Source organism: Ammodytes marinus (assembly GCF_949987685.1).
Source record: "Ammodytes marinus genome assembly, chromosome: 5".
In the NCBI taxonomy this organism is placed as follows: Eukaryota; Metazoa; Chordata; class Actinopteri; order Uranoscopiformes; family Ammodytidae; genus Ammodytes; species Ammodytes marinus.
Genome location: NC_137234.1, coordinates 14,417,991 through 14,445,833, shown reverse-complemented (window position 1 = coordinate 14,445,833; position 27,843 = coordinate 14,417,991). Strand labels below are relative to the sequence as shown.

General features: G+C 44.5%; 1 protein-coding gene across 1 annotated transcript in view; it reads right to left on the bottom strand.

The window, feature by feature from the left end:
- Positions 1 to 27,843, bottom strand: part of megf11 (multiple EGF-like-domains 11) — a gene marked incomplete at both ends in the record, with an annotated part of 66,457 nt that overhangs the window by 12,689 nt on the left and 25,925 nt on the right. Inside the window, 8 exons of the mRNA XM_080028364.1 lie at positions 615 to 717; positions 824 to 987; positions 7,699 to 7,819; positions 11,819 to 11,993; positions 12,453 to 12,665; positions 14,070 to 14,206; positions 15,161 to 15,281; positions 15,456 to 15,702. Of these exons, the coding sequence (XP_079884490.1) occupies positions 615 to 717; positions 824 to 987; positions 7,699 to 7,819; positions 11,819 to 11,993; positions 12,453 to 12,665; positions 14,070 to 14,206; positions 15,161 to 15,281; positions 15,456 to 15,702 (1,281 nt within the window). The remainder of the gene's footprint in view (positions 1 to 614; positions 718 to 823; positions 988 to 7,698; positions 7,820 to 11,818; positions 11,994 to 12,452; positions 12,666 to 14,069; positions 14,207 to 15,160; positions 15,282 to 15,455; positions 15,703 to 27,843) is intronic.

The following is a 27,843-nucleotide window of genomic DNA, read 5'->3' as shown; positions in this document are numbered from 1 at the left end:
AGAAACAAAGGAGCAAACACATAACACTAAGAATTTGGTTTTAGAGAGGATCAGAGTTCAAAAAGAGAGCTAATGACTTAATAGTGCTTCAATGAATAAATATGCAAGTGGGTTCACAACAACCTGGAACATTTCATATTTAACAGAGCCAGAAATGAAAAATATCATAGTATGAGTTTAAAACTCATGAGAGCATTCCGGGGCCAATGATTTGATTTGGTCTCCAAATATTTATCCCGTGAGCCACTTCAGACGTTGCGAATAACCAATAATGGATGCATTATAAGCATGATTGCATAGCAGCATACAGTGTGCAAGCCAAGAGAATTAATTCACACACAACATTTCTCATTCACATTGCCCTGCCGGCTCAGTGGCAAAACAAATTAAAACATTTAATTAAGAAAACACTACTTAAACATTCTGTAAGCACTGTAAACCCAAATTCATGAACGCTCTGGCATATTTTCCAGTTTTGTATGACTCAAAATAGATGTCTTTGATTTTCAGCTCACCAGGAATAATAAATACAGTTTAGATCTCAGCGGTTATCGCTGCCCCTAATGTCAGCTTACTTTGATTTTCCTTTTTCTTTTCCTAAAATCAATACTGACCTGTCCAGCCAGGGTAGCAGCGGCAGTAGCCACTCACTGCATCGCAGCCATCAGCGTGGCTACAGTCACAGCGCTCTCGGCAGTCCAACCCATAGGTGCCATCCTGACAACGATTATAAAGAAAAACTCACTTTTATACCTTTAAAACTCACACTATGAGACACTACTAGTTGTATGGTTTTCCTAAAAGGTTCAAAAGACGGACTCACAGGGCAGGACTCGGCACAGTGCTCTCCCCTCCACCCAGGAGAACATGTACAGGTGCCATCTACAGGGTCACATGCGGCGCCATTGGCACATAAGCATGTCTGATTACAGGCCAGACCCCACGTACCACTGGAACAGAGGATTGAGCAGTCTACGCCCTGCCAGCCTGGGGTAAGAGAGAGAGAGAGCAGAGACACGTCAAACCATTCATATTTATATAAACCAATTAGGCCTCGGTTGCATTGCATTAGTTACAATTTTACAGAACTAAACACATTAAAATAAAAACAAACTGCTTTCTCCAGTTTTCTTGTTCTATTTCGTTCCTACTGACCGCCAGAGGCGGTGCTTATAGCACTGGATGTTCCATCGCGCGCATGCGCAGGTCGAGATCTTTATACCAACAAAGTCACCTGTGACACCTGGGTGACTCCGGGAATGTATATATTCCGGAAGTCACCAGAGGTTCTGTTCCTCTATTTTCTCGCGGATAGCAGGTCGCACACATTGTTGTGTGCTAATATACCACTAGCTTGTCGCGAGTAGCTCGTACCCTTAAGGGTTGGTGCTTCGATTGACTTCGACCACCAAGGGCTGCGACTTGCAATTCGTTCGACTTGGAAGGGGTGAGTAAAGTGTGAGGCTACGCGTAGCCCGAGGCTGCCGCGGAAGCTAGTATCACCTTTCCACCTTGCTTTGATTAGATCAGGCGGCGGCTTCACAGTCGCCGTGTTATTCTTCGTTCGCACCGTTGCTTATGTGTTTCGCTAAGCCCGGGTGCTAATTGTATGCTCGAAGGTATTGTCTTTCTAGCATTGTGCACTGTTGATCGGGGGCTACGTTCGGGCCTCGACCGGTGCGTACTTTGATTAATCGACAGCGAGCGGCTTGGGGGTACCAAGCCGCCGCCACAGTACTTTGTAGCATTGTGAGTAGCCTAGAGCAGTTGCATAGGCTACTTAATTTGCTCGGCAGGTGAGCCGCCACAGTACTTTGTAGCAGTGTCGCCGTTGCTTGTGTGTTTTTCGCTAGCCGGTTGCTAATTGTATGCTCGAATGTATCGTCTTTCTAGCATTGTGCACTGTTGATCGGGGGCTACGTTCGCCCCGACCGGTGCTTACTTTGATTTTATCGACAGCGAGCGGCTTGGGGGTACCAAGCCGCCGCCACAGTACTTTGTAGCATTGTGAGTAGCCTAGAGCAGTTGCATAGGCTACTTAATTTGCTCGTCAGGTGCGGCTTCGGGTCAGAAGCCTCTTTCACTGTTGTTCGCACCGTTGCTTGCGTGTTTTTCGCTAAAGCCCGGTTGCTAATTGTATGCTCGAATGTAGGCTGTTGTCTTTCTAGCATTGTTGCACTGTTGATCGGGTGATAAGTTCGCCTAGACCGGTTGCTTACTTTGATTTAATCGACAGCGAGCGGCTTGGGAAGCTCCAAGCCGCCGCCACAGTAGCCTACTTTGTAGCATTGTCGCTGTGAGTAGCCTAGAGCGGTTGCATGGGCTACTTAATTTGCTCGTCAGGTGGGCGGCTTCGGGTGCAGAAGTCTCTTTCACTGTTGTATTTGAGCTGTGTCGCACCAATCGTGTGCGTGCCACACACTGGTATGCTGTTGTATACACTGTATGCTGCTGTATTGCTCGCCGGTGGACGAATTAGTTTCCTAAATCGCCTTCACCGTGTTATTTAGCCGTGTCACACTGTTGCTCGTGTGTAGGCTGCTGTAGTGTGGCGCCAGTTGGCAGCTTAGTTTCACACCGCTGTGTTATTATAGCCGTGTCGCACCGTTGCGGTAGCTCATGCGGCCGTCACTGTGCCTCTAGAGCCAGTGGGCGGCTGGGGTTACCAAGAGCCGCTGACACTGCCAGGGGACTACAGATAGAGAATAGCTTAATTGGCTAATTCTAGCATTTTTTTAACCCATGTATGATCATGTGGTTTATTGATTTGCACTGTCCCCTTCTTAAGTAAACTGAATTCATTTGAACTGTGTGGGTGCGCTCTCGGCTTGGGTGCTCTCGCCTAGAGCTCGATTGCCTAGCCTACTGTAACTTGCTCGCCAGTGGGCGGGATAGTTTTACACCGCCACTGTATTATTCTAGCGGTGTCGCACCGTGGTTCGGTTGCTCTCGCTTGAAGCCCGGTTGCATACCTTATTCGGATTACATATTTTAATTGGCTCGACAGGTCGCGTCGTTGCTTGGGTGTGCTCTCGCCTAGAGCTCGATTGCCTAGCCTACTGTAACTTGCTCGCCAGTGGGCGGCAGGGTTACACTGCCAATGTGCTATTCTAGCGGTGTCGCACCGTGGCTCGGTTGCTCTCGCCTGAGGCCCGGTTGCATGCCTTAGTCGGATGCATATTCTAGCTGGCTCGACTTTTGGCTAAATTCTAGCATGTTTACTGTAACTTGCTCACCAGTGGGCGTAGTTGTACGCCGCCACTGTATTATTCTAACGGTATCGCCCTTCTTATATGTCCATGGGTGTCGCACCGAGGCTCGGTTGCTCTCGCCTAAAGCCCGGTTGCATACGTTGGTTGCTCGCCAGGGAGCGTCTTGGGTTTCCAAGAGTCGCCTTCACTGTGTTATTTTAGCTGTCACACGGTTGTCGTGTCTGTGCAGGCTACTGTAACTTGCTCGCCAGTGGGTGGCATAGTTTACACCACCACTGTATTATTCTAGCGGTGTTGCACCGAGGCTCGGTTGCTCTCGCCTAAAGCCCGGTTGCATACATTAGTTGCTAGCCAGTGAGCGTCTTATGTTTCCAAAGGTCGCCTTCACTGTGTTATTGTAGCTGTCACACAGTTGTCGTGTCTGCGCAGGCTACTGTATTTGCTCGCAAGTGGGCGGCATAGTTTAGCGCTGCCACTGTATTATTCGGTTGTTCTCGTAGGCCTCCTAAGGTCGCCGTCACTGTTACTTAAGGGTGTCGCTCCGTTGCTCTGGTGCTTGCACCTGAAGCTCGGTTGAGTAGGCTACTAATTCATTTAGCCTAGCCTGCTAAATTGCTGACATGCTAAACAACCAGTAATTGTGACGCCTTCATGGCCTCCCTACAGTGGAGTATGGCCATGAGAAGTGCCCTGCAGGTCTCGGGGTGAGCACCTGAGGAAAGCACTGTCAGATAACCCATGCATGAACCGTAGTTTCATGCCTCAGGCTCTGAGGCTTGCTAGGTAGAAGCTCTCCTGCTAGCCTCCAACCAGCTCAGGGTGCCAGCGGCAGTGAGTAGCCTTGCGGCTGTGCATCCTTCCTACTCAGGGGATGACATGCTGTCCACAGCTGCGTCCTGTAACGTTATACAGGTGGGCAGCTCGGCTAGAGGGTCAGTGTCCGTCCGCCATCTGGGAATTTGCTTTCTCACACAGTCCTGGCTCGGTCGCAAACCATACAGGGGTCAGGTGCTGGTCACTCAGCATGGACCCTCAGTGATGCTTCACTGCAGACTTTGCATTATGACTTAGGGAGCTAGGCAGGTTGATGTCAACTGTGGCGTCGTCCCAGTCGGAGGTGTGTCGACAGACCCTCCATTCTCTTCCAGTGATCCCAGGCCAGACGTTCGGCCAGCTGCTCTTCAGGCCCGGTGCGAAGTGTCCAGGTTGACCAGGCTAGACAGTAGTTGCACGCTGCGACGTGCACCTCTGCCTGATCCAGGCCGGGAACCTCTGTGGTACCCCGTGCCAATAGCTTCAACCACGTTCAGGTGGACAATCAAGGGGCCAGTGCTTCCCAGCACATTCTGTACAGCGCCGTAACACTGCGCTACAGCTGTATTTCAGGCGCCAGGAGGTCGGCGTCCAGCCTCCGCCCTCCCCCAGAGTCCTTGGGGGTGCTACTCGATGCTCGGTAGGTTCTACTCAACCGAAGTTCAGGTACCAGGAGTTGGGGCGGGGTCGCCCCGTTCTGGACTAAGACGGCGGAATCAGGGCCTCACGATTCTTCCTTCCCCATGCTGCGTGTTGCAGGGGTCCTCCAGTCTATCGCTCAGGCGGACTGGTTGTGTCATAGCCCTGAAAGATGCTACTTTCAAGTCCCTACTGCCCAATGTCACAGGTGGTCCTCCCCTTTGCATTTCTGGGCAGGGTGTACCAGTTCAGGGTTCCTCCGTTTGGGCCGTCCCTGGCTCTGCGGATATTAAACAGTGTGTGGCAGCATCCCTGCCACCATTACAGCTCAGCTGGTGCTCGAGTCGGCGGCCATGCGAGCCTGCCTTTCTCCATAGCGCGTAGCTACCGTTCAGCAGCTACTACAGCACTCCATGCAATGGAGGCTGCTGGAGTACAGCCTCTTCCTTCGACTGATAAGTATGCTGACCTCAGCATAATCTAATTATCATTATCCAAGCTGTCCAAGTTCCAGGTGTCCGGAACGCAGCGATAGAAAAGGGCCACCCCCGGGGAGTGGAGACTCCATCCGGAGGTGGTGGGCATGATTGGGACAAGTATGGCAGGGCAGTGGCATATCTCTTTGCTTCCGAAGAGATGACCCACTGTCCCCCTGGGTTCTCCTAGATGGAGAGGACCAGTCCCCTAAGGCAGGATGCTCTGGCTAATGCTTGGCCAGTCATCCTGCTTTGTGCATTTCCTTCGCACCGTTGCTTGTGTGTTTTTCACTAAAGCCCGGTTGCTAATTGTATGCTCGAATGTATTGTCTTTCTAGCATTGTTGCACTGTGATCGGGTGCTAAGTTCGCCTAGACCGGTTGCTTACTTTGATTTAATCGACAGCGAGTGGCTTGGGGTGAGCCAAGCCACCGCCACAGTATTTGTAGCATTGTCGCCTAGAGCGGTTGCATAGGCTACTAATTGCTCGTCAAGTGGGCGGCTTCGGGCAGAAGTCGCTTTCACTGTGTATTGAGCTGTGTCCCACCAGCGTGGGCTCTCACCTAAGCCTTGCGTGCATAGCTTACTTATTGCTTGCCAGTGCATGAGCCGTGCCACACACTATGTGTGTAGCTTTGTTACTGACAACACTGGATGGGGTCCAGCATTGCAGTTACAGCCTACGTTTGGTGGCTCCACATTGGCCAGGAAGGCCATGGATCCCAGCGTTACTAAACTCCTCAAGGAGAGCCTTGGTGCCTTCCAGGGAGACAGGACCTTCTGTCTCAGGTAGGCGTACACATGGGGCACCCGAACTCGGGGCGCCTGCAGCTGTGCGTGGGGCTCCTGGTAGCCAGGACCCACTGTTGACGTATTGCGACCAGTCAGAGGTCCATACCGTTTTAACTTCAGGGGCACTCGCCACTACATGGCGCTATGCAGACAGGTGGAAGTTGTTTTCACAGTGGTGCATGGCACATGGCGAAGTCCCATGGACTTGTCAGTGGTAGTGATACTACACTTCTGCAGTCTGTGTTGGGCAGCAGGACAGCTGCTTCCACCCTGTGCGTCTATGTGGCTGCGATATCGGCCGCACATGCAGGGGTGGACAACCAGACGGTAGGGTCCCACTACCTAGTCAGGCCAGAGGCTTCATTCAGCCACCATGACCCCTGAGGGCACCATCAGGGGGCTTACAAGTAGTCCTGAGGGCCTTAGGTCTACCCCCATTTGGGCCGCTGAGTCAGGCAGACCTGACGCGGCTGTCTATGAGACGGCATTCCTCCTTGCCATTGCAACTGCAATCGGTCGGTGAACTCCATGCCTCGGCAGTGAGCCAGGCGTGCTTGCTCTGGCATGCAGAAGGGTCAGGAGTGGTGCTCTCGCCAATCCATCCTTCCTATCCAAACGATTGTCTCCCCACCATGTAGACCAATCGATCGAGTTGGCTGCTTTCAATCCCCTGGGCTCACCAGGGGATGCAGAAAGAATGTCAGACCCACTGTGCCCGGGGCGGGCGCTTAGGGCATAGGTTGTGGCAACAACCAGCTTGCGTAAGACAAATACCTCTTTGTCTGCTATGGGAGCTGCAGGAAGGGGGCTGCCCTGTCCAAACAGAGACACCCCCACTGACTTGTGGAGGTGATTTTGAATGCATATAGAGCACAGGGGCTCCCCATGCCTTGGCCGTTGAGTGCCACTCTACCAGGAGTATGGCTACATCATGGGCTGCCTTGAAGCGGATTTCACGGCAGGACATTTGCGCCACGGCTACATGGTCTTCATCATGTACGTTGCGCAGCTCTACAGAGTAAATGTTGCTCCACCTCATCCGGTGGGATGACAGCTGTCTTGTTGATGGCTGCAAGCCCTTAATTGATGAGTACTCTTCGTGACCTTTTTGGTATAAGTCATCCAGTGCTATAAGCACCGCCTCTGGCGGTCAGTAGGAACGAAATAGAACGATAGTTACGTATGTAACTACGGTTCTATGAGTTCCGGATGACCGCCAGAGTTCTCTGTCACTCAGACTTCTCAGACACCGCGAGAAGATCCAGTGGAACAGAACCTCTGGTGACTTCCGGAATATATACATTCCCGGAGTCACCCAGGTGTCACAGGTGACTTTGTTGGTATAAAGATCTCGACCTGCGCATGCGCGCGATGGAACATCCAGTGCTATAAGCACCGCCTCTGGCGGTCATCCGGAACTCATAGAACCGTAGTTACATACGTAACTATCGTTTCTGCCATAGGGTATTTTGGTTTTGCACGAATAAACCACACAAGGACAATTCAGCTCGTATTTTTGTTTCCGCATTATCTTAGTTATTTTTGACGAGAAAAGGGAAATATGAGTGGATTACTTTAAAAAAACTAAGAAAACGTACACGGATGCAAGTGGAATCTGGCCATGTGTATAGTTTGTAGTGTCGTACATCCATGTAAGACTCTGGCTCGTCAAATGATACACTATACAGTGAGTACAGTCATTGAATCATGTCTTACAAAGATCAAGAGTTGCTCTGAGCCTAAACCACCAGTCAATTATACTGTACCTTCCCTGCAGATGCAGGAGCCATCGACTGGAGAGCAGGATGCGTGATTATGGCAGGAGCAGGTGGACATGCAGCTCGGTCCGAACAGACCAGCAGGACAAACCGTAGCACATTCCTCGCCCTGTGGAAGAAATAATGGAGAAGAAAAATATCAGTAAGCCAATAAATGTTGACTCGGGCCAACCTTATATAGAAATAATAAAGTTTGAGCAGATGTGGACAAGAAGACAGAGAAGGTTCACTGCCCTTCTCCACAGCTTACTGAACTGTTGATTGATCTGTGATCTGCATACAGAAAGAGGAGCAACGGTAAAATTGAATGGATTTAAGATAAGAAATTAGAATTCAAGTAGAAGGATCACCACGCTTGATTCGCTCCATTGACTCCAACCAAACTACTACCGGATACTTCTGTCCAACAAGAATTAGCTCATTAATACAATTATTTCTATTCTAAATAAACTTAAGTTGTGTTTTTTTTAGCCCGCTGTTGGAGGATGTATCTATAAAACTACTGCATATGCTACGGGGTGATCTTGTGAGTCGCACCCTCAAGAGTGATTCAATTACAGGTTCCAGTGATGCAAGAGCTCCAAAGTATTGTCTACCATCTCAAAGACCAAAGTGCAATAATCTTGTCGCTGAATTCCAAAGGACACATCTGACAGTGTTTGAGGATGATGTCCTTGTCAAAGAGGATAGATACTGAGGAGAATATTGTGAACCTCCTGGCGAAGCTCTATACGCTGAAGCAGCTGGCAACACCATGTGTATCAGAGTATAGGCACATGTTTGTCTTCACCCCTCCTCAGGCCAGCAGTGGGAGTTTAAATTAACTTGGGGAGAAAAAGATTTACTCCATGGGGAACTGGGCAGACAGGGAAACAGTGCGATATCCTAGAAACATGACAGACGGCAGCAGGCTCTCAATCTACTATTAATAAGCATGCCAATAGGTGATCGGCAGCCATGCTAATGCAAGCCCTCGACTCCCTTACCATTGCAAAGAGGTGCAGAAATATCTGGCTAAGGACATGGAGTACTCCTTCCCTGTCCTCTGCAGTCTGCTGTCATTAGAATTTCTCTGCTTGAAAGCCGGCGCACAGCCTATACCTCCACCAGCAGTCTCGGCCCTCCCCAAGCTGGAGATCACAGCCAGTCCATAGATTGCCACACCCGCCCTTACCCGTACCCTGCTTTTTGAGTGACAGGTGACACAATGATTTAGAGTTCCAATTAGTGGCCCAGAGGAGTCCTGAGTGGCTTTTGCTTCGCTCACCAGAGCGCTGGGGGACTGCTGGCTGCTCACTGCGCTCATTATCATTTTGAACCCAGTTTAAACAGGAGGCAGGAGGAGACGGTGCCAGTGGACGCCAGGGGCAGAACACACATCTTAAAACATCTCTCCTCCCTGTACGCCACATAAAAGTGCCCATCTGTGAATGAAAGTTTTATCAATCGGTTGCAATAACCTTTGTTCTACTGAAAATGACAGCTTCAAGACTGCTAACAATAGCGGTTCAGTTAGGGTTGTTAAGTGCGGAGAGAACTTCGACCAGGAGGGGGGAGGGGGGGGGGAGGGGGATGTGGCGCTTCAGCCCTGTCTTCAGAGCACAGGCAATTTACTGGTGTCTGGACTCATGGATAAAACGTCATGCAGCCACAAATGACCACATGGATTTTGCTGCATCCATGGCTGCGTCGGATCTCACTCGGTTTCACCCTCACGGTGCGGAGACCAGTGGTTGGCCTGCTCTCAAGAAGGGGAAAGGCAGCTCTCTCATTAGTCGACTGATTCATATTCTTTCTGAGCTGCGGAGCATAGAAGTCTGTATGTGGAGAATCATTATTAATACACGGGCTGTCAGTCCATCGCACGAGAGCAGCAGGAACTTACATAACCACACAGCCAAAGGAGGAAGCAGCCGGACCTGAGCCGCTGAGAGGCAGCCAGGTCGTCCTTGGCCAAGGCACTAAATTCCTACCTATTAGTATCTTAATGTAATTGGAGAGCTTTTTTCTTTCTCCAGCAAGCCTCTCACTGACACAACATTGATCAGCCTAGTACCCATTGAGACTAGATGCAAATGGCACCACTAATTACCAATCAGTCTCACTCCTTAACAGTTCATCTAACTGCTGGATGAGGGACTGCAGTTTAAAATTCATGCAGCAAGACAGAAAATGAACCTCAGAACCTTTTGATGAGGCTGGAGAGCCCTGAGAGATAGGAAAAGGATTTGTTTTCACCGCCCACAAAGGCAGACTGGAATTCATTTCTAATGCATTCATATTTCAGATACAGAAGTATCTTTCGAATCCGTAAAAAAAAGCTAGAGACTTAGGAGGGACACGTTCCTGTGATCACATACCGTAGACTGCAAGGGACAATGTCTGAATAGGTAACATGTAATCACTTTGTCCCAGTCAAAAAGAGCATGTCCAATTACTAGAGCCAAATCAAGCGTGCAGGAGCTCGGTCTGCTCCAACACTTCGCTTGGTTCGTACCCCCCGATGGGACTCCTGAACAAAGATGCAGCAGGGAGGCTTAGTTCTATCAGCTGTCCCACGGGGAATTGACTTCACCAGCAATCATAGCCTCAACGCCATCATCAACCACATTTTAAAAGCCCCATTGTGTGTGCTATGTATGTGACAGAAGGTAACACACATCCACAATCGCGGCTCCGCTTCCCTTATAAAAAAAGATTTTGTTGCTTGAACAACAGCAGCAGCTATGTTAAGAGTTTCAAAAAATCTGCTGACCCACACACACACACACACACACACACACACACACACACACACACACGCAAACACACCAATCCTCCATATGAGGTGTGTCTGTTCCCTTCTGATGCTGCTTCCTTTTCCATCCCGCATCCTGCCCTCCAGGTCTGTTTAATGGATCTGGCAGCCCTTCCCAGCAGCCGCCAAAGAGAACAGGTGGAGCAAATTAAGACACAGTCTGCGGCCCCGCTCGCTAGCTCAATTCACCACAGTGGCCCCGCTGTAAGACACAGGCAATTTCCACTGAAATGTAATGTTGGAAGAAATGTACCCTCTCGGTCTCTGTTGCTCTGTAACTTCAGATTGCAAGACAAGAAACACAATGGGAAAACTGATTGAAGTTAGCCGACTAATTTGATAGTTGTAAAGAAAAAAAACCGTCTGCACAAAAACTACTAAAACGGAAACATATATAGGTCAACGTTTCAATTTTCTCCCAATAGGTCTGAGAACATAAATCTAAGGTTGCTGTCAACTTGTCCCTCTGAAACTACAAGGGAAACCCTTTCAACCACTGTTTATTAATGTCTGCAAAAGGCTAGACCAGATAATTTATCATTTTGCGAGGAATTTCTTGTGGTGAAATACAGCACATTCATTATGAGGCCATAACTAAAGGCCTCACCTTGCTCCTGCCTTCATGCGTACAAAAAGCTTCTAAAGTAATACTGGGACCACTTCCAGGACATTACAACAGCAATGACGTTACATTTTACTGTGGCCACAAATAACATGATATACTGTATAATTCAAAGCAACCTTCACAAGAGAAGCTAGAGCTGAAGGATGAACAATTTCACAGCATGTGAATAGTGATAATACAGACACAATGCTGATACCCGCGGCGCTTACACAGATTACACAGAATATAAAGGTGACATTTCACATATAGCATTGTTATGAAAGTAGCACCCGTAGCATATAGTTACAAGTTGTGCTTAAATTAAAATAAGGAGCAAAGTGACAACATGATTTCAGAACAGAAGTTGGCATGTTTTATTGTCTTTTAAAATGTTTGCATGTCTTTTTCCTCTACTTGTTTTAATACATTGTTAGTTTGAAAACGTACAACTTTCTGTTGTCTTTTACTTTCCTTATTGTTCTTCCGTCTGTGAATGTGGACTCAGTGTTGCAACATAATTATTTTAGCGTTTTTGGAATAGCTCTTCAAAAAGAGATTTAGATCTCATAAGATAAAGTAAAGGTCAAATAAAAAATTAAATTAAAAAAATGAACCATACATCATCTAAAAGAACAATGAAACATTAGCACAATAGCAGATGCTGACCTAAGTACAACTCAATAGCAGGGAGGGTATCTGATACTCACCATGAACCCAGGGGCACATATACAGGCACCTTTGACAGGATGGCAGTCAGCTCCGTTGGTGCAGCTGCAAGGCAGCATGCATCCCTCTCCATAGTATCCAGGAGGGCAGGTCTCATTACAGTAAAGTCCTGTCCATCCCGCAGAGCAGCTGCATTCACCCGAAAGCGGGTGGCAGCTGCAACATAATGAGAAAGAAAGATGGGACAACAAGAGAAAAGAGTAAGGTGAAGTTTCATCTCTGAGAGTAAAGTAACACTTCATGTGCAGGGTCAAAGAGCTAAGTCAGCGCCAGCAGCAATTCATCCATCCATGTGTCTACGTGCTTGTTTCAGAGAGATGGGGTGTCCCTTTTCTCCTTTGTTCTGTAATGACTTTCTACGGTCGGCGCCCAACTCCAGCCGGAATCAGAGCATTAACATTGCATTAACTATGAATGCTGCTGAGAAATTATGAATGAAGCAAAGGTCACGATTAAAAGCTAACTGGATGACATGGCTAAGAGGTGTCCTGACTTCAGAATGAGTTCTGGCTTTGAGCTAAAATGAAGCAAGATTTGGGCTGCTGAGGTCTTATTTCACATGGAGGCTCAGTCAGAGTGAAGCTGTGTGTGGCATCGCACTGATGTTTCACTTACCTGACGGTGTTGGTGCTGTTGCATGGGCAGTATTTGTCACAGATGAGGCCGTAGAGGCCTGGGGGACAAAATCTCTCCTGGCAATTAGGGCCTTTAAAGCCGGTTTCACACAGACAGGCTCCATTGATGTGGTGACACTTGGCTCCATTCTGACATTCACACCTCTGGTTACACTGCGTACCAAAGGTGCCCACAGGACAGTCATCTTGACACCTAGAGGACATGGCACTGTTTTAACTTTTTAAAGTACTTTTTTTAAAGTGAGTCAAGAAAGGTTACATTAAATTTAAATGTTACAAAGGTTAGAAGCAGCTCCGTACATGATGCATTGACCACAGTGTAGATGAAACTATCGGCAGATTTATCTGTCAGTCGATTGACAGATAAACATTTGACAACAACGATTTTAATGCAAGGTTTGTGTAAGTATTTGAAAATAGTGGTTTCTTCATATTGGATACAATTTCTTCAACAACTACTGTAATCTAGTAAATCACTTATACAATTAATATTTCATAATTCAAATCATAAATATTTCATTTAAAAATATTTTCACAAATCCAAGACTGAAACAAGTAGATAACATTGCAGTTATAGAAGCAGCACCCTGCCTGGCAGTAGTCAGGACTTCTGTATCTTTGCAGTGTAGTGTTCGGACAAAACTTAGTAATTGTCATCAACCAGAGAAATTATAATGGCTGAGGAGTTTTCTTCACATGAGGCACTGAGGTACGTCAGAAAATTGATTTTTTTTTACCTTCACTTAAATATATTGACTTAACCATACAATCTTGGTGGACCATCAATCTAAAGAGCCTAACAAAGCTATTACAAATAGCTCAATTACAAAATGGGCAAGTTAAGTTTCATGTTTAAATTACCCTGGCTTTAGTTCTATCAGGGGGACAATGGTTTTATTATACTAGACAGCCAAAGGTGGGGGCTAAAACAATCTCAGATTATTCCTGGCAGGTTAATTCACCTGCCACTGACAAAATGAATGAGGGCAAATTTGCAAAATTATAAAGGAAAGGAAAGGTCTTGTCGAGAAAGTGTTTCCATCCAAGAGACAATTGCTTTAGCTGAACTAATAAACTCAAGCTGCTCTGAGCTGCTCTGGCAGGCATGGGGAACTAAAAAGATCTGTGGATTTCAATGAGACCTTAATATAAGCCCATTACTTATAATTAATGAGCAGAATCCAAACAGCATGTAGCCCATGGTGAGATCAATGGACAGACTGAAGGAGGATGAAGGCTGGAGCACAAGATTAATTAAACAAAAACGGCCTTATTAAAAGCTTCCAGTGTACCTTCGAATAAACTAGATGGGCATTTATATGTGCTTATTTCTCTTGAGCGTGAGATTATTCTAAAATGTCCTTTCTCTTTTAATGCAACAGCCAGGTCTATGCCTCAGTTGGATGTCAAGAAAGAGAATAGAAAATCAATAAGTGACTTTTGAATGTGTAACTGTCAGAGTAAAACCATGCTTTTGTATTAAAAACGAATATCAATAAATCATGCCATTGTCTGACCTTTTTTTTCAAATCAGGAGCAAGAAAGTTGCATAGAATACTTCCCAAAAAATAATTAAGCATTGTGGTCTGCCTCGTACCTGCGTCCACTGAAGCCAGCTGCGCACTGGCACTGACCCGTGATGTGGTGGCACAGTCCGCCATTACGACAGGAACAGTCTTTGCTGCAGTTGATGCCGTACTTGCCAAGAAGGCATGGCTGGGCACAAACTGATCCCTTTGAGAAACAGCCAGAAAAGAACCATATGAGATACGATGATCACAGTTGCTCATCACAAGTACTGAAATACCTAAATCTTTAAGGCTTTTACACCTTCGTTTTATTCATGTAATGTCATGGGATCAACTGTTTTTGTCACAAAAGGAAGTAAAATGTTACATTGTTTTTCCATGGGATGTCCGACGTGTTCATTATTGACCTTAATGCCATTGTAAGAATGAAATTGACACCAGCTTTGCAATATTTTAATTGAACCAGATAATTGCTGTATTAGCAAGTCATAGATTTAAAGTATATAATATGACGATATATACATATTAAAATTGAGTCATTTTTTGGAGCCTCAGAGATTTTATCATACTGTTCATGTTGTTGTATATGTCCCTTTAAGATGTGTCTGTTTTTGATGATTATGTATTTTTTTAAATGTGTTAATAAATGTAATAAGATATCTCAGATTGTCAGGTAAACCCAGATATTCATAATCATATCCCGGTATAACATATGCAATCATATGCAATTATTTTACAAAAATGTAAAATTATTTTTCCATATCTTTCACCCCTGATTTAAAGGAAATCCAAAAATCCATAGTCTTTTTTAAAGCAAATCAATTGTTTTGTTTTGTTAATGCTTCATTGCCTGTGTGCAACAGCAGATACAGACATGTGGGGAAAGTGAAAAGGAGACCTGTAACAAAGGTGCCCGACTGGAATGAAACCAAGAACGTTGACCTTAAAACACAAAGCACATTGAGAATGAGAATTCTCATGTATAATTGAACACAGCGTATTAATCATAAGGGCCATGTTCTCAACATGTCAGTGTCGGCTATAAAGAATACATTCGAGTTATAAAGGCTTTTCCAGAACACTACCTACATTGAACCCTTTTCCTCTCTCAGACCTTTCGCCCTTGTTTCCTCCCCACCTTCTGCTTCGTGTGACCTACCATCCACCCAGCAGGGCAGGAACAATCTCCAGTGATGTGGTGGCACGTTCCTCCATTCTGACAGGGGCAGCGCTGCTCACACTGAGGCCCGTGACTACCGGAGGGGCAGCGCTCTCCACAGCTGTCATCAAACACACGTCAAGAGTCAAATGTCTTCCACGCATTACTTATGTTCGCCTGCAGCTCTTTACATCAACGTTGAACGTGCAGACAAGCACAAATGGCACATCAACATTTTTCTCTCGTAACACCAAAGAGAAAGTTGAAAAGGAATAAATATGTCACAGGTACTCACAAAGCCCCCGAGTACCCTGGAGCACATATGCACTCCCCTGTCTCATGGCTGCAGGTGGCACCGTTAAGACACTGGCAGGCTAGTTGGCATGCCTTGCCATAGTAACCGTGCTCACAGGGCTCCTCACACCGCCATCCCTGGTAGCCATCAGTGCAGACACAGGCACCCGTGATGGGGTTACACTTAGCCCCATTTTGGCACTGGCACCGGTTACTGCAATGAGGTCCCCAGTAGTCACTCTCACAGCCTGCAGGCACAGAGAGAAGAAGTGTGGCATCAGACTGAGCAGAGCGACAGAAGAGAATTATGCATCAGGATTTAGGCTTGAAATCGTATCTCAAATAAATGCAGTCAAGTGATGAAATTACTCCTCAATGGATTTCTGTAACACACAGTTCATCATGAAAAGTGAATGTTCCTGAAAATTACTCCTCAAAACGTATTACTTAGCACTGTGAAAACCTTCCTACAGTGGATCAAGGGCTTAATTGTCTTGACATTTATGCTGAGCCTGTGTCCATATATCTATATTTATCTCCAATCTATCCAGTAAAATGTGTTTTTTGGCTTAAAAGAGGCCCTGTGATAGTGTGATGCATTTTACTGTCAACGAATGCCAAAAAAAAACGACAATGATTTGAAAAATATTTTCTGTGAAGCTCAAGCTTGATTTTGTTTATTCGTCCGTGCCATAGAGCTCCGTTCTCCTCCAAAGACTATTCAAATAAAATACATCACCAAGCAAAACTGTTGCACTTGATTAAATGTTAACTCAATACCAATACCAATAACATGCAGATTTCTTTTTCATCTTCTTCTATCTACTGTAGCTAAAAATGTAAAATAAAAAATTTAATATATCTCTGATTATATCATTAGTAAAAAATAAAAAGATTTTTTTTTAAAACTGCGTTTTTGGGGCTGACAGAAGACAAAAAGTATTGCCATACTAAGATAGAGTTACATTACTTGATTTCTGTATTTTTCCTGGGATTTTTTCCACAAAAGTAAAGCTCAATCACAATTGATATGAATGCACTGTCTTCATGCCTCCACAGGGTTATGGGCTGCAGGAGGAGTACATCCAAGCATGCCCTTAGTCCATAGATGACGAACACCCTCAATAGGATGCTATCCATCACAGAGCTAACATTGTCAGACAATCTCTTGCACACATTTACAGAAATGGACACACAAACACAAGAAGAACGAGCAAACTCCACACATAGAAAGACCCGAGACTGTGTGACCACTGAGCCTCTGTTTCACACCTACAAACACGCCTCAGATTCGTTCAACGAGACAAATATGAAGCCAGCAACACAGCTGAACAAATTGCATATCTCCTGTCAATACAAGCCTTTCCAAAACATTTGACTAAAAAAAGTTTCTTGTTGAAAAATACACTAAATGGAGAGCCTTACAGCTGCTTTACAGAGAGGTTGGTCCATCAGGTTCAATCTATTTTTAACCAATTCAAGTAACTATATGTGGTGGACAGGTCTATTCAAACATTATTATCACATAGCTTTTGATTTTCTTTACTATTTAACCCATTGATGACTATGGCAATCTAGGATGCATGTCCTTAATGCCTGAGGGTTTTCTGAAAAAATTGTACGAATTGTCAAGTCTACCAAAACCTTAATATCTAAGCCTGTGTAGCACATAGAAACATGAAATAAAATACATTTAAAAGTTAAGGTTCACAGGTTTTATTTAAACATGCTCCCTTAGCGCTTACACACCAACAAATTTTTCTAAAAATCGTCAAAATTAGATGGGGGAGAAAAAAAATAATAAATAATATAAAATATTTAGTGTGATTTTCGTCAGTAGCCTATTGTGGACCTTGATTCTGCGCACCAAACGCCACTAACTGTTCTGTAATACACTATCGCTGACACAGCCGGCTTATTTTTTTTTTATTATTTTGTTTTATTTTATTTTATTTTATTTTTTGATTGATGTGATTTTCGGCAAACCACACAACTTTTGGGTGGTCACGTGGTCTTAAAAAATCAACAAAACCCACCTAATGTGTATTTGAACCAATGACAGTGCATTCTATGCTGCGCATGCCATGAAAATTAGATAAAGTAACAATGCTGCACGATGCAGCATCAGGCAGGAGAGGCAATGTGGCATCGCGCAGCAGCCGTCATCAATGGGTTAAGCTAAACCTTGATTGTGTAGGCGCTGTATATCTACTCATTTAGACTACAAAAGGCATCATAGAGTTATCTAATTATGATACATATTAGGGGAGAACGGGGTAATGTGAGACACTTTTTACATTTGCTCCCCTCTAAGCGAGCTACAATTATTTATCAGTCAAATTTACACATTTCCCATTAATTCAGGATGTTTTCTAGAAATGGGCATTAGCATAATTTATTCAAGATAAAGGCCAGTGAAAATATAAATGTTTTAAAAAAAGTTGTCTTGTGTCTCACTTTACCCCAGCTGTGGGGTAAACTGAGACAGACCAGAGAATACAAGGGGGTAAACTGATCCAATACATTTTTCAACTCTGAAACTACCATAACAACACATGTTGTAACAGTAAGAATCCTGACAGCTAGCTTGAAAACCAAATATTTTAAAACTAATGTCGGACCATTAACAGAATCATGGGGTTTGGTCAATTAAGCAAAACATTTTTCTAAACACTTGAAAGTAACTCTGATCAAATGATAAACATATACTGTAGTTCATATTCAATAATTAACATTCAAATGACAGATAGAACCAGTTAGATTAAAACACAGTCTGGGGGTCAGAACACAGGACCCTTAGAGCCAGCTAGTGTCTGGGGGTCAGAGCAAAGAACAATCAGAACCAGCTAAAACAGCCTGGGACTCAGAACACAGGACTAGACCCAACTGTCATTTTCCATCTTTTGAGTCTTTAAGTAATATTTTAAATATATAATAATAGTTTTCTGCATTTGTTTTATTGGGTTCATTCATTGAATAAAGACATATTACTTAGAGTCTATTGATGTTAATGGTCACTCTCCTGTCCCCCACATACATACGTGCCAAACCATGCCCTTGCTGACACCCCTTCAACCATCAACCCCCACCTCCAGCCCACATTGTCTTTTGTCTTATTCAAACTAGTCTCCTTGCTAACTCAAATATAATGGATTCATTGAAAGAGGGCACAGACACTAGCCCCTTTTACACAGAGATTGCGGCATATTGACGGAACAACATCACTCCAAAATGCCGGCTTTGCTTGCTTCTGTGTTATTTACACAGAACCAAGCAACGCCGGCCTGCTGGCGCATCAGTAGCCCCTTTTACACAGCATCCAGAATGAAAGAGGTGCTTGTAAACAGCGTCAGGTGTGACGTAAACATTTAGCGCCGCGCCGGTCAGCTGCTTTACAACAACAACACTGGCCGGTGAATTGAGAGCAGAAGTGCTGGAGCTTGCAGTAAGAGGGCCGTATTTTACTGTCCCCACGATGTGCCAGTTGATCTCGCTACGCGCTGAGTCCAACATCACTGGGACTGTTAACCAAACTGACATAATCAATCCGCTTCACCTCTGTGTCTGTGTGTGTTTGTGTGACAGGTTGGTTGTGAGCGAGTCTCTTTGTGAGGGCAGAGATCTGCCAATCAGACATAAACATACACATACACACAGTGTGTGAAGTCACATTACTGTAGGCAGAAATAAAGTGTGGATATACGCTCAGACTTAGGATAATAATAGCAGCGGCGGAATCCAGTCAAAACAATGTGAGTACGTTTGGCCGCATATTGAAAGTTAGACAGTAACTTCAGGCTGCAGCCCGCAAAGTGAATGTTCCGCAGTAATTTCCTCCGTGAATTGTGTTATTTATGTTGGGGGATAATGCTTTGTTAGCTAGATGGAGCTCTTGTTAAACATATTGGCCGATTAGAATTATTATTTGTAGAGTGTGCGAGTCTTGAGTTGTGTTAGCAAAACAGTAGCTCTGTGGCTAACAGCTGAGCCGGAGCCTTCAGTCAGCTGAAGCAGACAGTCTAGCGGGGCGAGCAGACTATTCCCCGTTACTAGGTCGTATCCTTGGTCGTTCCTATTTACTGGCGTACTGAACTACGTTTTAGTTATTGGTAGGGAAACAAGTTGTTTTTTGTTAAACTCTTCTAGGTTGGCCGCAGCTTGACATAGTAACCGTTGCTACTGAATGAGTTCCGACCGTGTAGCGGACTGTTTTTGGCTGTTAAAACAACATGTTGCTTCAATGAATTGCTTTATTTTTTGTAGTAGCCATGTAATAAGCGGGATAATGTATAGCGACGGGCTCCTGCTTCAGCTTGTCGGTCTTCATTTCTAGCAAGTGACCCATTCGCTATACTTTATCCCTTACTTAGCCTAGCCTAGCTTTCCCATTGTACAACTTCTCCTGGGCAGAAATAGACTAATACACTCTGCAAAATGAAGTGCGGGGGTTTGGATTGAGCAACGGACCTTATGATCAGCTAGATTATACGCCGTTCCTTTTATTTGGTGATATTTACGGGACATCAGGCCGCCGTGATTAATGTTAAACACACGTCCTTCAACTGCTAACATGGTCGCATGTTTAGAACGTAGGCTATGGAACGTCAAACGCCCCCCTGTTCCGCAACAACAAGCTGGAGCATTTAAACAGAGAGGCGGAACTGATTGTGTCGGGAATCTTACTACCCCCCGAGGTAGTAAAATTCCCGGAACAATCTCTCGCACCTTTCTTCCCTCGTTGCGCAACTGTCGCATTTAAACAGCAGGGCGGAGGGCCGAAAGGCCGGCATATTCCCGGCTTTCACTGGCTGTGTAAAAGGGGCTACTGTCTCACTTTACCCCACAGCATTTGTCTCACTTTACCCCACTCATGGCCAAGGGGAAATGAGGGGGGCTTGAATACGTATATCTCACATGACCAAAAATGTGTTCCATTGCCTAGATACAGGGGGTGTCTCACATTACCCGATGTCTCACATTCCCCCGTTCTCCCCTACACCATGTTTGATTTTTTTCTTAAAATAAGACTAAAGTTAAGCTTTAGGTTTCCACATTTTCCTCCCCGGCAGATCAATTGATTGCACTTAATGTAAAATAAAAGGTAGACCGCTAATACCTTAGGGCATGTCTAGCTGAGCTCGAGTGTATGCAGATGAGTTTTATTGCTATTGAAGCTGGCTAAATCAAGTTTAACCACACGGGAAGTGAAAGATCGAAACAAGCTAACAGATACACAGTCATCACTCGATATCCTACTTACACAGTTGGGTAGCTAATGTGTTAGCTAAACAGTGGCCCACAGTGGTTGACACAAAGCACTCTTAGCATTTGTTTATTGAGCTGTTTTTCTTGTCAAATTAATTTTCACTCCTCTATTAGTTCTGTTTTGACCTCCACAAACAAATAGGGTCTTTAGTAACTTGTACTTTTGTAGCGGTTACAGGTGGTTCAGATTAATTCTGCTATTAGAAATTAATCTGAAGATTAATAATACCTTAATAATTTATTAAAGTTCAAAGGGGCACCACCATTCATTTAAGAATGGAAAAATAATAGCAAATTGTTTCGTTTTATAAATGATTTATTCTCAAATGTTGATTAGTTTAATGATCAGTTAAATAAATCAATATTAATAAATCCTAGTCTCAATGATCATTTCCATAAAATAATGTAATCAAGTAATTACTATTATAAATTTGGTAATATGATTTTAACACTGAAGGCTACAGAATTCTTACTTGTTGGTTGCTGACTTTCCCAAAATATTCACACAAATGAATGACAGAAACTTCTAGTTACAAAAGAAAATGCATGTAATTTATTAACAGAAAGTAAATAAAATCAACACATTTAAAAACCACTAAAACTAAGCACACAGTGTGTGTGTGTGTGTGTGTGTGTGTGTGTGTGTGTGTGTGTGTGTGTGTGTGTGTGTGTGTGTGTGTGTGTGTGTGTGTGTGTGAGTCTAGGTGTGAAAAACCTTTGTCTGTGGGGGGAGAGCTTGAGGCTTGGTTTAGCCTGTGTGTTGTGTTCCCCTAAAGGCCAGGACACACCGGCCCGATAATCGCCGTCGTAGAGTTTAGAGGGGACGGAGACACGAATCTGTTTGGTGTGTGCCGTGAAATCGGTCGTAGTTGATGTCGTCGGGCGGACAGTCTTTCAGTTTGAGCAATTTGATTTGTGGAGGGCTAGCGAATCAGTGAAGCCCGGAAGTGAGGCGGGTAGCACAAACAGCTAACAACAGTTAGCCATCGTTTTAATGTGTTTGTTTGTTTCGTTCAGCGAGTACTCACATGCATCAACCCTTGTTGACTGCTCGACACCATGCTCGACACTCTTTGCTAAAAATGGTGCTCTCTATGGTCCATAAATATAAATACGTAGGCCTATTTCTATGGTCTAGAGAGCCGTCCCATCATTTCCGGCTTCCGTATTTTTTCGGGCCACAATACAGATTAGCGCCGCCTGCTGTTATGGAGACATTACGTCCCGCGCAAGCGCAGAGCGTACGGAAAGGCAACAGTCGGTTTGGTGTGTTCTTTGCACTTTTTCGGCCGCGACGGGAAGACTGGAGCTCCCTGAATCGGCAGTCACCATTTTCGGGTAGTCGGACTGGTGTGTCCTGGCCTTTAGAGGAAGAGTATGTCAGTCTGAATGATCACAGAACAGCAGAAAACAGAGAGCCGAAAAAAAACTCTTCCTGCAAATAAGGAGAGAGTGGAATGTTGTCAGAAAATTGGGATTAATTTATTTTACAGATCGTTCTCGCAGTGCGTAACGTGACATTATAAAGCAATTAAAGGTTGAACTCGGATTTAAACAGTACACCATTTAGCCTAGTTGATAATCCTACACTTAAGAATCTCATTTAAGTCTGACATTGTCCCCTAATGAATAGCATAGCCTATGTGGAAAATCACTTTAGTTTTGGGCCACTGTCCACGTAAAAATGTATACAATTTTGATTTTGATTTAGGCTAATAGCCCTTTATTTGCATCTTATAAATACCATTAAAATAAATAGCCTATATACAAAACCTGTAGTCTGTATTTTCCGGACAAATGTGAATCTACTGTGAGAAGCTTAACCTGCGAGTCTGCAGCGATGTCCGAACTGTGACAGCTGTCACCTGTCACGTCCCAACTGTAATCGCTACTGATTAAAAGAAAGAAGCCCACAGTGAAATAATGTTGCAACCTGTGATTTTATAGAACGCTTCATTAAGAGCCAGTGTATGTAGATCGCCAGGTAAAATCATTTGAGGTGAGAGCATAGAGTGGCACTGCATACAGTAGGTCTAGGCTATTTTACATTTTCTGCATCAATAACTATGCATGTGGCAAAAAGCCGCAGCGCGATGTTACAGTTCACTCTAATGTAAGCCTTATGTCACGGCTTCGTTTCGTTCATTAACTTGCTGATCAATAAGTTTACTGATTTAACTAGTTTACTCAGTGAAAAGTATCGCTCAGACATTATAGTCAGGGCAGCGCTCAAAGAGCCGAATTTAAGCTCAAACTCTGAAACAAAAACTGGTCTGGGCAGGTTAGCTGTGCAGCCTCTGTTACCACGGTGATCTAGCCAGGTAGAAAGAGAGCCACCTTTCGTGATACTGAAAACTAAGGCTTTAGACTCAACAGACCTCGCTCAGCCCTTAATCTCGCTTCGTAGTATACCCCTCTGCTCAATTCTCTACTTCTCTGGGGTGTCAGTGAGGATACAGCTTGACATTTTCTTTTGTTATTGGGTTCCTTTCCTGGCTGCACCCGTTGGATAAAGGCCAGGACACACCAGCCCGATAATCGCCGTCGTCAAAAAAAATGGAGTCGGCCGTTTCAGGAAGCTCCAGCTTCCCGTCGCTGCTAAAGAACACACCGAGACGACTGTTTATTTTCCGTACGCTCGCGGGACGTAATGTCTCCACAACAGCAGGCGGCGCTAATCTGTATTGTGGCCCGAAAAAATACGAAAGCCGGAAATGATTGGACATCTCTCTAGAGCATAAACATAGATAGAAATACGTATTTATATTTATGGACCATAAGAGCACAATTTTTAGCAGAGAGTGTCGAGCATGGTGTCGAGCAGTCAACAAGGGTTGATGCATGTGAGTACTCTCAAAACGAAACGAACAAACACATTAAAACGATGGCTAGCTGTTGTTAGCTGTTTGTGCTACCCGCCTCACTTCCGGGCTTCACTGATTCGCTAGCCCTCCACCAATCAAATTGCTCCAAATGAAAGACGGTCGGCCGCCGATTGAACATGTTCAATCGGCGGCCGACAGGCTCAAAACAAGCCCGACGACCTCTACGTCGGCCGACGTCACGGCACACACCAAACAGATTCGTCTTTTTTTTTGACGACGGCGATTATCGGGCTGGTGTGTCCTGGCCTTAACATGTGACAACCAACCCCCCCAAAAATGTGACGACCAACCCCAACTGGAATTTATTGCTAACATTAAGGCCAACAACCATCTGACAACTAATTAGCTTGCTAAAAACAATCTAAACTATAGCTTACCCCTCACACTTTTTGTTATAAACCCATTGTGTAAAAGCCTAGAAGAAAAATACTGAGGAGCTAAATATTTTCAATTTGACATGAAAAAGACTAACAGTCCTCTCACCTCAAATGCAGCAGTCTAACTCCAAGGAAAACTATGTAGGTGACCTCTGATCCCAGTTGTAGATATTTACATACCAAAATTTAACAGACAGCGCCTTCTGGTTCCGAGATATAACGATTGTGACAACCTACCCATTTGACAAATTACCCCGTTCTCCCCTATATGTGATGTTGACAAACCACAATCATTATAGAGAAAGACCTTAATAACACCCTGAAATGTATATGTAAAAAGGGAAGCAAATGTGCAAGTTGTCACACATCTCAGAGACTACAAGGAAGAGCCAAAGAGGATGTGAAGATAAAGAACACAAGGAATGAGTAATGTTTCATATTTAACAGTTTGTTAATTGTACTGAATGTATTCTTACACCTTTTTCAGGTGTGACTTTAGTGGGGGGAAAACATCATAATAAACTGAAGGCAATGACACTTTTTTTTCTCGCTATCCTAGACTTTGCCAAAATTACTTTGAATTTACTAATTGCATTTAAGTTGGAGTAATAGTGCAGAAAGGATCAATCTGATGGAATAATACCTCAATGAGACGATGTTCATCCTCTGTGACGACTTAGCAAATACAGACCCCAGAGGTGGCATCCCTCAGCAACTCAACGCAATATTACTCTTCCCATATGTATTGTAATATTGGCACAGGGAAAATTGGCAAAGTAATATAACCTATAACTTTACATGGGTTAATGCAAATAGCTAAGTGACATTACTAAGTGGTAAATAGGGGAATGATTTAAAACAAGCAATTCCCACATTCCTCAGGGTCTATTCCCTGTCTGTTTAGAAAAGAACTACTCAATACGTCCTATAAACTGCAAGTAAACAGCAACATCTTCAAGGTTAAATTAACAACCAGCGTTTTATGTGAAGAACAATCGGTACTGAGCTGGGGTGGTAGGCAGTCTTCACTCTCACCAGCAGTAATTGTTCTTTTCAGGATGGAGGGGTGATTTAAGTGATTGGTATGGCCTTATGTCTCTCTAGCAGCAGCAGAGGCAGCAGCTGCTGCTGTATTGCCTCACATAAAAGCCCAGCTTGAGCTCCACACCGAAACAGCAGCCAGAACGGTGAATATTCCACTATCGATTCTCACATCATCGCAGACTCAAATGTTAATGTAAAGATGCTATGCCTCCTCCCTGTATGCTCACTTTGCCAGAGGTGTGATCAGCCAGAGAGGGAGCTTAATGAACCCTGTTTCATGGTCAGCACTGAAGCCTATTTTTCCAGGTACACAGCAGGTAGATGATCAGCCCTTCCCTAATGCAGACAGGTCTTCCCTGAAGGGGGTCTAGAAACACTGGGCTAGTGCAGTTTTACTTCTGTGGCTGGAGAGACGAGCGGCAACATTACAGGCCTCACATTGATTTGATCTAATCTGCTCCTGGCCTCCAGTCCGGCATGAATGAGCTCCCTGAAGGTTGGGAAGCTGCCACGCAAACGACCCTGGCACATTAAATCTGAGGTTTGTGCAGGCGGCCGGGGTAATGGATGAGCGGTTTAGCTGGAACTTGGTTCAGCACTCTATAAGCACTCATCAGAACTCCCTCGGCTCAACAGTGCTCCTTCAGCACAGCACACAATCAGGCACTGAGGAATTATCACCTATGGTTTCAGCTCAATCCACATTGAAGGTGGAGTCAGGGATTCTGGAGAATGCTTGTTGTCAAAATCACTTTTGTCAAAATCAGTGAATATCTCCTCACGGTCTGCTACCTGTCCGTAATGTGTGTGCACTGAAACAAATTGGTATTAATACACAACCTAGGCTCTATAAAGTGGTGTCTCAACAAAGGGGATGTTAACAAAGGGGGCCCTTCGTAACTAGCAACATGGCCGTTTACTAAGCTAGTACACCAAAAAAAAAGAAATTCAGCACACACACACAGTACGGACAGGTAGAGATTTTCACTGCTTTTGGTAAAAAGGGATTTTGACAACAAGCATTACAGATGGCTGACTCCACCTTTAATATAGAGTGCATTTTATAATTCAGATCATGTCAGTTAAAATAACTCAGAGCAGCAGAACATTTTAAAGATAAACCAAAAAATCTATCCAGTGCTTAATTTTCAGACTTCTCAGGTGCTTGGGAGCTCAACAAATGTTTCCATTTGAAGTTTTAAAACCTTCTTTAGCTTGCAGCTAGAGGCCTCAGCACATTGAGAGCAAAGCCCATTATCTCGACGTCTCTCCACTACACCGAGGTTTCTCAAACTTTACCCAGTAGTCTCTCACTTCCTAGCTCAGACAGCATTTAACTGTGATTAAGGAGTCAGGGTTCACGATGAGCTGTGGGCAAAAACAGAGAGAAAAATAAGAAGAAATCGGTACAAAGCATGAAGGCTTCAGCTTCCGGAGAGTACAGCTAAATTGATGAGGACCCCCTGTGGGTTGCATTCTGTGGGCTGCGAAATCCCACACTAGTCTGACACTAGAGGAGCTGCGATCCATCCCATTAACTGCTCTAACCTGGGTCAGTGAGCCCAACAAGAAGACACATACACTCACCAGCAGAGACCCTCTGAGCTCATAATGCATAACAGTTGGAATGTGGATAACCTCACACACAAGGAGAGGTCCAAACCCAAAGCACTGGCTATAATCCCCTAGGCTGGAACAAAACAGATCACGTTGAGCCAGGTATCCCGGCAGATAGTTAACTCCTGAAGGTGAGGTCCAAAGAATAGGCTGAGAGAGCCATCCTGGTGGTGCTGAGCTTTCTGAAGTGTGCTCAAGAGTGTGCATGATCAGGCGCCTGCGGCAACAGGATTAAAAAACAAAAAGCTTTCCAGCTGCTGACTTCATTCAGAAGCTCTCCTGATCTTGGCTTCTTCGGCAAAATGCCTTGTTACTGTTCTATATGGGGGGGGGGGGGGGAGTCAGTGCTGCAGAAAGCAGCTCAAGGCGAAATTCTAAATAAGATGCCTGAGTCGAGCTCTTTAAATACTCAATATCCCTCCCCATTCAAATGGCATCAGAGTTTTAGATTTCATTTATTCAGCTGGACGCGAAAGCAAATCTCAACTTGGATCACCACTGGACTGGTATGAACTCTGGCCACTCGAGGTGGTTGGTGCAGACAACCGCTTGCTTCTTTGCCAACTCTAACTGGGGGAAACCACATTATTGTTATTGGAATATTTGGCATGCAGCAAGACTTCACTCCCCAATGACTGATTCATTCACTGTCACATAACTAATATAAATATACACTCTTGTCACTTGAGGAATAACTTACCTCATATGAGACATTAGAAGACAAAATGCTCTGGTTGGCTCCTGAGAGCTTTTTACTCTTCGCTTACTTTTCAGCTGAGCTTTTGGGAAAGCAAAGCAGCGTGACTCATTGTCTTGACAATTCTCCTGCATTGCTTCATGAGACGAGTGCACCTCTAAGTCTCATATTGTCTGATTCCTTCTTTGCACCGCTAGCTTAGCTTAGCCTTTTTTTTTTTTTTTTTCTTGACAGTTCTGAATTTTTAAATTACACTCCATGACAAGAGTTAATGGTCCGTCACTGTTTCAAAATGGGATGAAGGGACGGGCTTTCTTTAAAGATTTTTAAATGTTAAAATTTAAAAAATGAACAATAAAATTATTCTTCCTACAATTTAGCTGACAAGAATATGTAAAAGACTGCTATTCAGTCAATATGAACTATTTGTAAAATGAGTTATTTAATAAAAGCCATAGTCAACTTTCAGCTATTCATCACAGCTCCCTGACTCAATGACGCAGA